At 55.8% G+C, this 9,372-nt stretch overlaps 1 protein-coding gene across 1 annotated transcript; it reads left to right on the top strand.

The window, feature by feature from the left end:
- The first annotated feature begins 596 nt into the window (after positions 1–596).
- On the top strand, positions 597–2,481 carry LOC134135919 (PHD finger protein 7-like). Its single transcript, XM_062567606.1, has 6 exons — positions 597–898; positions 1,074–1,236; positions 1,309–1,415; positions 1,620–1,733; positions 1,920–2,038; positions 2,138–2,481. The coding sequence occupies exons 1-6, from the start codon at positions 597–599 to the stop codon at positions 2,479–2,481; spliced, it is 1,149 nt and encodes a 382-aa protein (XP_062423590.1).
- The last annotated feature ends 6,891 nt before the right edge of the window (positions 2,482–9,372 follow it).

Here is a 9,372-nt window from a genome sequence, read left to right on the forward strand (position 1 = left end):
ATCCAACTTTATTCCTTTGTCTACCTAATTTATATATCTTTTCTAACAAGCTCATGTATCAACGCGCCTCGCAAAGCATTTCTATTGGTTGTCTAATATTGTCCAAGCGCATCTGCTCAGTTTCTAATTGGCTGTTGTGTTGACTCCCCTTGTGAGTGATCACAGGCGCTTGCTTATCTGTTGTGTTAACTCCCTTTCTGGATGCATATCCTGTCAGTGATTACAGACATCTGCTTATCTTTTCTTCTTTAGCCTTTTGTCTTCAAAAGAATTCCTTCTTTGAGTAGTTTGTTGCTTACTTCAGCTCTTTATAATCCTGCAAGATAGCCAGGGCCCAGACACAGGGCCCCAACACCCGCCTGAGCTTCTGCGTTTTCCCACTTTGCAGTACCTTGCCAGCGGGCTGGAGCAGCGCGGCACAGAACAGGAAGGGATCTGCGGATTCTTTCCTGCTGACATAAAGCAAAAAATAAAGAGTGCAGCCCAGAGGGTGAGCGCCTGGCAGGGACGGGCAGGGTTGCGCGCGGAGGGTCTCGGGAGAGCTGTGCCTGTGGCACGGGGACACAGGTGCCCGCGTTTCCAAACCATTCCGGGCAATGCTCCTGTGGCCAGGAGCTGCGCGGCGGCTCCGGCGCGGGCGGCGGTCCCGTCCGTGGGGCGGCTCTGCGGGCCGGCAGCCAGCCGGGCCCTGCTCCAGGGGCCCTTCCGGGGGTGCGGGGCTGGCCACCGAGGCCCGGCGCACGTTGCCGACGGGGCTGCTGGGTTCTTTGCAGAGCTGCTTTGCTTGCGGCGAACGAGGAGCCGCAATTAACTGCCAGGGGAAGGGCTGCAACCGCAGCTTCCACCTCCCCTGCGCCTCTGGGAATGGCTGCGTAACCCAGTTTTTCAGGGCATTCAGGTAAGGTCTGCGGCCCTCACGACGGAGCCTCCCGGCCTTCTGGCCCCTGCAAGCAGCTGCCAGAGCCAGAGCCGGGGCACCGAGGGCTCCTTTGGGCCCCCTTTGCCCTCCTCTCTAGACCACGGCAGGCCTCAGAGCTTCCTGACCTTGTCCCTCCCTTCCATGTTCACCCCAGGTCCTTCTGCTCAGAGCACCGCCCGGAGCAGGCGGTGGCAGCACGTCCGGATGCAGACACCAACTGCATCATCTGCATGGAGCAGCTGGACCAAACCCTCTCCTTTGGCACCATGGTGTGCCCAGCTTGCCGGGCGGCCTGGTTTCACCGGGGATGCATCCAGGTAGGAGGGCTTCCATTGCCCCGCGGGCACGGCCAGAGTCCACTAGCAGCACTACTTTTCTCTCTCCCACAGGGACAGGCCATCAGCGCCGGCCGGGAATGCTTCCGGTGCCCCCAGTGCAAGAACAAAAGGAGATTTTTACCTGAAATGTTAAAAATGGGGATTCTAGTCCCATTCAGGTGGGTTTCCTGGTACCCTCCTGCCGGGCTCCCAAGACACAAGGGCACAAGGACTGTGCTGGCCCACAGGGCTCCTGCTAGTCTGAGCTCCTGCTTCTCCGCGGAGTTGGAAGCGGGGCAGGGGCCAGGACAGCAGGGACGTCCTGCAGGTGCCTGACACGCAGCACACGGGAGGCTCATGCTTTTCCCTGCCTTCTCCTGCAGAACGCCCGCCTGGGAGGAGGAAGGGCGTTATGAAGAGCTCTATGAGAGGCACAACCAGTGCGACGCTGGCCGGTGCCTGTACCGGCAAGGCAGGGAGCGGGCGGAGGAAAGCGGGTAGGTCTCCAAAGCTGCAACTGGGCAGCTGCCAGGGTGGCAGCAGATGCCATCCCCCTGGGAGCAGGTGCTCGGCACAAGAGCTTTGCCGGGAACTGCCTTGCTCCGGACCCGTGGTCTCGGGTGCCTTCCTGGCATCTCTGCCAACCCTGGTTGCCACAAGCACCAATTCTTTTCCTTCCCCAGGCCATGGGAGCTGCTCTTATGCTCCTCATGCGCGTCCAAAGGGACGCACCGACGCTGCTCTGCTCTACCACCGGCCACGGAATCCTGGGAGTGCGACGGGTGTGCTGGCGTGGGCCCTGGTAAGAGGCAAAGCACCCGGGTGCCCCTGGCCTCGGGCCAGGGCCAGGCAAGGGCTCAGGCTCGGGGCTGTGCTGCTGACTTTCCCACCTCTCCTTCAGCCCCCAGCGCGCAGCCAGAGCCATCCGGCTCCAACACTAGCAGCGAGCCGGGAGCGGGGGCGTCCTCCAGCCCTGTACCAGTCTCCACCGGCTCGGAGCCGGACCTGGCAAGCTCGAGCACCAGCAGCCAGGATGGGCCGACATCATCCTCTGGCTCTGCAACATCGTCCAGCTCAGAGTCAGACCTGGCAAGCACCAGCACCAGCAGCCAGGATGAAGCGGAGGCATCTTCCGGCTCCGCGGCTCCTGAGAGCAGCCCCCAGGCAGGAGAGCCAGGGCCAGAGCGACGGCCAGGACGCTCCCGTTTATACCGCCGGTCACAACATCCCTACAGCCGGCGCTAAACACCGCGGGACGAGCCGTGCGCCAGCTCCAAGCCCTGGCACCAAAACCCTGCACCTACAGAATAAAATACCCATCTCAGCTGTGCTGGTCAAATATCTCCTAGAAATTCAGATATTTCTTAAAGCTATTCTTAAAAAATGGTGGCAGCTGAAGGAGTTGCCTATCCCTGACTAGTTGTCTCCTTTCTTGACAGTTTCAAGTTTGGTTGATGTCTATCCATCCAAAATTCACAAAACAAGATAACTATCCAAAGACAAAATTGAACGGTTTTCATCTCCTGGTGCCTAGACTGCCTTTCTTCAAAGTTCGACACCAACTTTGTATTCTATTGCTTTTCACAAAAATTCCCAGCAAAGTTTCTGATAATCTTAGACTCTTCTGCAAAGAAAATTTTGCTTGGGATTTGTTTAATTTGTGGGTTTTGGAATGGGACTTGAAAATAAAAGAGTAGGTCATAGGCCGATATTTTGCTGATATCATAGGGTGGCCCATAAAGTCTTTGAAAATTAGCCTTAAAAAGGCTTTGGAAGCCAGTGAGGTTACGAACTTTGGCCCTGTGTGTTGAGGCAAAGAGAGGTCCTTTTTGTTTGTGAGAAGTGAGACTGTATCCCATCTCTATGTTCAGCTTTAGGTACTGTAATTCTGTGTAAAGGTTTATCAGCTACTTTGGCCAGGTCATCAAGTTGGAGAGGGGACAAGTTTTCTTGGAAAGTGGCATATTGAAAAAAAAGACATTCTGAAAATCTATTCCTGGTTACCTTCCTGCCTGGGCTTCACAGAGTCTAACTGCTGAAGACTGAATGCTGTGGAAGACCAAAATAGTATCTGTGAAACGCTTGGAATAGATGGCTCTTTTTGGACCAGCATGAGCTTGGTCTCACCTCATGGTTTAAGCAAAACCAAGCCAGAGGAGAGCTTTTGTACTCCTCTTTTGGGAAAGCTTTCCTACAGTCTTGGCGACCAGTTTGCACACCCTACATATCCAGATCATCATAGGGTATCTCCTCGGGAGAGATTTCTCTTTTCCATAATGTCTCCTTCAAGAAAGTTGGGAAATCCCTATCTATATTAACGTGAATCAACATTTAATTTTGGCATGTGGGGACTCTGTCCAATTTATAAAAACAGTCAGGTGTCTGGAAAAAATATAGATGCAGTTATAGTCCGCTTCCCAGGGAAAAGCTAAGCCAACACTTTGACATATCAAGTGATGATTTGACTCCTCTTGGGAGTCCTAAGTGATGGATTTGCTTCTTCTAAAGCAGCAGCAGTTTTGGATATACGTTACCAATTAGAAAATCATCTTCCCATACACTGAGTATGTAGAACTTACAGTGTATTGAGGTCCCCATAATCACATTCGTAGAATCATAGAATCAGTAAGGTTGGAAAGGACTTCTGGAGATCATCTAGTCCAACCTCCCTGCTCAGCAGGGTCACCTAGAGCATGGTAGACAGGGTTGCATCCAGGCGGGCACTGAATATCTCTGGAGAAGGAGACTCCACAACCTCTCTGGGCAACCTGGTCCAGTGCTCTGTCACTCTCACAGGGAAGAAATTCCCCCTCATGTTCAGGCGGAACTTCCTGTGGCTCAATTTCTGCCCATTGCCTCTTGTCCTGTCACATGGGACAACTGAAAAGAGTTTAGCCCCATCCCCAGCCTGCCTCTGAAGAGCCCAAAGTCTGCTCTCCTGAAGTCCAGGGGTGCAATCCTGCTTATTGCCTTACTTCTTTCCTGCTGGATCCTGAACTCCACCATCTTATTCTAATTGCTGTTTGTGGAAATTATCGTCGTGATAGTGCTAAAGGGAGAAAAACTGTTCTGTTTGATGTAGAATGTTGACGGCTCCAGGGCAACCATTCCTCAAGCTGAGAACAAAAAGCCTTTTATTTCGGACACAGGCCCAACGAGGTCCCAGAGTATGCGAGCAGCATGGAGCATGATGCAGACCCCACTTCAGTCAGGGGCATCTAGTTAGGCTTTGCATCAAGAATACGGCTGGCTACAGGTTTTGCAGTTGTGCTTGTTTACTCTCCAGCCAATCCATTCGGCTCCTCTAAAGGCAGGCCCCACAGCCGCTCTGGCAGCGTTGACTCCTGCCAGGCTCTGGAGCACCAGCTACGCTGGACAGCGCATGCAGGGACGCACACCTGCTTCCATCTGGTAACAGGCACGTGGCCAGAGAGCCATCCTAGCACTGGGAGGCCCCAGCTGACCAAGCCTCTCCAGGTCTGGCTTTCCTTGGGAGGGGACACACAGCGGCAGCGGCCGGTGTACTCAGCCCTAGACCTGTCAGGCGCTCAGCAGCGCTTCGTGTGAAAGCCTGCAAGTTATACTCCTGGCTGGCTTTTGCACTGCAGAATAGAAATGATAATTTGTTTCCAGCTCTTGTAAGAGTCCCACCAACACGAAGGAGCGCTCTCACTTCATCTCCACTGCCCATCGTGCCAACAGCCCGAGTAGGGGAAGGGGAGAGATCTGGAAGGGGGGGAGGGAAATGGGACCAGCTGACCCAAAGAGAAGATGGGAGAATGATTAGGGGGGAAAGGCAAACAGTGTAGAGCTGAGAATGAGCAGGGAGGAAACTGTCTCAAAAATCTAATGAACTTGGTTTTGAGGATTGGGTGTAGACTGAAACGGAGATTAACTGTTCAAGTGTGTGGTACTGGAACTGGCTGGGCATGCAGCTTTCGACTACTCATCCCATTTCCAATGTTACTACGGGAGAGGCAAAAAAGGAAGGGAGTAGAAGGATCAGCACTAGAAAACGCATTTTGGAGTCAAGATTACAGTTCAAGATTTCTAAATATCAATCTTCACCTTCTGCCATCAAAGATCTGTGTTGCCACATGGCTGAAATGGAAATGCAAAGGTGGAAAAAGCGGACTTTAGGCAGTGCAGTGGTCAAAAAGGTCGGTGATACGCAGCTGCCTCGTACGAAACTTCTGAAGGAGTACCGGGCCTTCGAGCGCACCGGCGCCAGCGGCTGCCGCTGTGACAGGGCGCCCGCGCACTGTGACACCGCCGGTGCGGCACCCAGGTCACAGCGGCGGCTGTGACACCGCACGTGTGACACCCAGGTCACAGCGGCGGCTGTGACACCGCCGCGCCGGGCGCCTATAAACAGCCGCGCGGGGCAGCAGAGCCCAGGTCCAGAGCAGCGCCTCTGGACGAACGCCTCGGGGAGGTGAGGGCAGCTGGGTGCCGGCGCCGGGCGGCTCTGGTCTCCCACGCCGCCGCCTCACCCGGGAGCCGCTTCTCCGACAGGGCTATCAGAGCAGCGTCTGGAAGAGAAACCCCAGCGCCACTGCGGCCAGGGATCTCTGGAGTGCTCCTCTCACCACCCGAGCGTTCAACATGAAGAGAAAGGCGCCCGACGCCAGCGAGAAGGGTAAGGGTGCCGTGTCCGTCCCCACCGCCCGGCGCGTGCGCCCGGCAAGGCCGGAGCCGAGCGCCTTCGCCTTCTCCCCTGCAGCGTGCATGCTCTGCCGCCGGGCTGACGTCGGAGTGGATGTCTGCGGGCCCACGCACCGCGAGCAAGGGCTGTGCGTTCATGAGTACTGCCTGGTGAGCTGCCCTCGGGGCTCCCTCCCGCCCTGCCCAGCACCGCTCGTTCCGAGCTCCCGCCTGAGCTTCTGCGTTTTCCCACTTTGCAGTACCTTGCCAGCGGGCTGGAGCAGCGCGGCACAGAACAGGAAGGGATCTGCGGATTCTTTCCTGCTGACATAAAGCAAAAAATAAAGAGTGCAGCCCAGAGGGTGAGCGCCTGGCAGGGACGGGCAGGGTTGCGCGCGGAGGGTCTCGGGAGAGCTGTGCCTGTGGCACGGGGACACAGGTGCCCGCGTTTCCAAACCATTCCGGGCAATGCTCCTGTGGCCAGGAGCTGCGCAGCGGCTCCGGCGCGGGCGGCGGCCCCGTCCGTGGGGCGGCTCTGCGGGCCGGCAGCCAGCCGGGCCCTGCTCCAGGGGCCCTTCCGGGGGTGCGGGGCTGGCCACCGAGGCCCGGCGCACGTTGCCGACGGGGCTGCTGGGTTCTTTGCAGAGCTGCTTTGCTTGCGGCGAACGAGGAGCCGCAATTAACTGCCAGGGGAAGGGCTGCAACCGCAGCTTCCACCTCCCCTGCGCCTCTGGGAATGGCTGCGTAACCCAGTTTTTCAGGGCATTCAGGTAAGGTCTGCGGCCCTCACGACGGAGCCTCCCGGCCTTCTGGCCTCTGCAAGCAGCTGCCAGAGCCAGAGCCGGGGCACCGAGGGCTCCTTTGGGCCCCCTTTGCCCTCCTCTCTAGACCACGGCAGGCCTCAGAGCTTCCTGACCTTGTCCCTCCCTTCCATGTTCACCCCAGGTCCTTCTGCTCAGAGCACCGCCCGGAGCAGGCGGTGGCAGCACGTCCGGATGCAGACACCAACTGCATCATCTGCATGGAGCAGCTGGACCAAACCCTCTCCTTTGGCACCATGGTGTGCCCAGCTTGCCGGGCGGCCTGGTTTCACCGGGGATGCATCCAGGTAGGAGGGCTTCCATTGCCCCGCGGGCACGGCCAGAGTCCACTAGCAGCACTACTTTTCTCTCTCCCACAGGGACAGGCCATCAGCGCCGGCCGGGAATGCTTCCGGTGCCCCCAGTGCAAGAACAAAAGGAGATTTTTACCTGAAATGTTAAAAATGGGGATTCTAGTCCCATTCAGGTGGGTTTCCTGGTACCCTCCTGCCGGGCTCCCAAGACACAAGGGCACAAGGACTGTGCTGGCCCACAGGGCTCCTGCTAGTCTGAGCTCCTGCTTCTCCGCGGAGTTGGAAGCGGGGCAGGGGCCAGGACAGCAGGGACGTCCTGCAGGTGCCTGACACGCAGCACACGGGAGGCTCATGCTTTTCCCTGCCTTCTCCTGCAGAACGCCCGCCTGGGAGGAGGAAGGGCGTTATGAAGAGCTCTATGAGAGGCACAACCAGTGCGACGCTGGCCGGTGCCTGTACCGGCAAGGCAGGGAGCGGGCGGAGGAAAGCGGGTAGGTCTCCAAAGCTGCAACTGGGCAGCTGCCAGGGTGGCAGCAGATGCCATCCCCCTGGGAGCAGGTGCTCGGCACAAGAGCTTTGCCGGGAACTGCCTTGCTCCGGACCCGTGGTCTCGGGTGCCTTCCTGGCATCTCTGCCAACCCTGGTTGCCACAAGCACCAATTCTTTTCCTTCCCCAGGCCATGGGAGCTGCTCTTATGCTCCTCATGCGCGTCCAAAGGGACGCACCGACGCTGCTCTGCTCTACCACCGGCCACGGAATCCTGGGAGTGCGACGGGTGTGCTGGCGTGGGCCCTGGTAAGAGGCAAAGCACCCGGGTGCCCCTGGCCTCGGGCCAGGGCCAGGCAAGGGCTCAGGCTCGGGGCTGTGCTGCTGACTTTCCCACCTCTCCTTCAGCCCCCAGCGCGCAGCCAGAGCCATCCGGCTCCAACACTAGCAGCGAGCCGGGAGCGGGGGCGTCCTCCAGCCCTGTACCAGTCTCCACCGGCTCGGAGCCGGACCTGGCAAGCTCGAGCACCAGCAGCCAGGATGGGCCGACATCATCCTCTGGCTCTGCAACATCGTCCAGCTCAGAGTCAGACCTGGCAAGCACCAGCACCAGCAGCCAGGATGAAGCGGAGGCATCTTCCGGCTCCGCGGCTCCTGAGAGCAGCCCCCAGGCAGGAGAGCCAGGGCCAGAGCGACGGCCAGGACGCTCCGGTTTATACCGCCGGTCACAACATCCCTACAGCCGGCGCTAAACACCGCGGGACGAGCCGTGCGCCAGCTCCAAGCCCTGGCACCAAAACCCTGCACCTACAGAATAAAATACCCATCTCAGCTGTGCTGGTCAAATATCTCCTAGAAATTCAGATATTTCTTAAAGCTATTCTTAAAAAATGGTGGCAGCTGAAGGAGTTGCCTATCCCTGACTAGTTGTCTCCTTTCTTGACAGTTTCAAGTTTGGTTGATGTCTATCCATCCAAAATTCACAAAACAAGATAACTATCCAAAGACAAAATTGAACGGTTTTCATCTCCTGGTGCCTAGACTGCCTTTCTTCAAAGTTCGACACCAACTTTGTATTCTATTGCTTTTCACAAAAATTCCCAGCAAAGTTTCTGATAATCTTAGACTCTTCTGCAAAGAAAATTTTGCTTGGGATTTGTTTAATTTGTGGGTTTTGGAATGGGACTTGAAAATAAAAGAGTAGGTCATAGGCCGATATTTTGCTGATATCATAGGGTGGCCCATAAAGTCTTTGAAAATTAGCCTTAAAAAAGCTTTGGAAGCCAGTGAGGTTACGAACTTTGGCCCTGTGTGTTGAGGCAAAGAGAGGTCCTTTTTGTTTGTGAGAAGTGAGACTGTATCCCATCTCTATGTTCAGCTTTAGGTACTGTAATTCTGTGTAAAGGTTTATCAGCTACTTTGGCCAGGTCATCAAGTTGGAGAGGGGACAAGTTTTCTTGGAAAGTGGCATATTGAAAAAAAAGACATTCTGAAAATCTATTCCTGGTTACCTTCCTGCCTGGGCTTCACAGAGTCTAACTGCTGAAGACTGAATGCTGTGGAAGACCAAAATAGTATCTGTGAAACGCTTGGAATAGATGGCTCTTTTTGGACCAGCATGAGCTTGGTCTCACCTCATGGTTTAAGCAAAACCAAGCCAGAGGAGAGCTTTTGTACTCCTCTTTTGGGAAAGCTTTCCTACAGTCTTGGCGACCAGTTTGCACACCCTACATATCCAGATCATCATAGGGTATCTCCTCGGGAGAGATTTCTCTTTTCCATAATGTCTCCTTCAAGAAAGTTGGGAAATCCCTATCTATATTAACGTGAATCAACATTTAATTTTGGCATGTGGGGACTCTGTCCAATTTATAAAAACAGTCAGGTGTCT

Source organism: Rhea pennata, chromosome 2 (assembly GCF_028389875.1).
Source record: "Rhea pennata isolate bPtePen1 chromosome 2, bPtePen1.pri, whole genome shotgun sequence".
Lineage (NCBI taxonomy): Eukaryota > Metazoa > Chordata > Aves > Rheiformes > Rheidae > Rhea > Rhea pennata.

Bases quoted from the DNA above. Each gene is read 5' to 3' on its own strand.
- LOC134135919 (XM_062567606.1), top strand. From the start codon at position 597: ATGCTCCTGTGGCCAGGAGCTGCGCGGCGGCTCCGGCGCGGGCGGCGG. The intron at 899-1,073 runs GTAAGGTCTGCG...TGTTCACCCCAG, and splicing joins CAGTTTTTCAGGGCATTCAG to GTCCTTCTGCTCAGAGCACC. The intron at 2,039-2,137 runs GTAAGAGGCAAA...CCTCTCCTTCAG, and splicing joins GTGTGCTGGCGTGGGCCCTG to CCCCCAGCGCGCAGCCAGAG.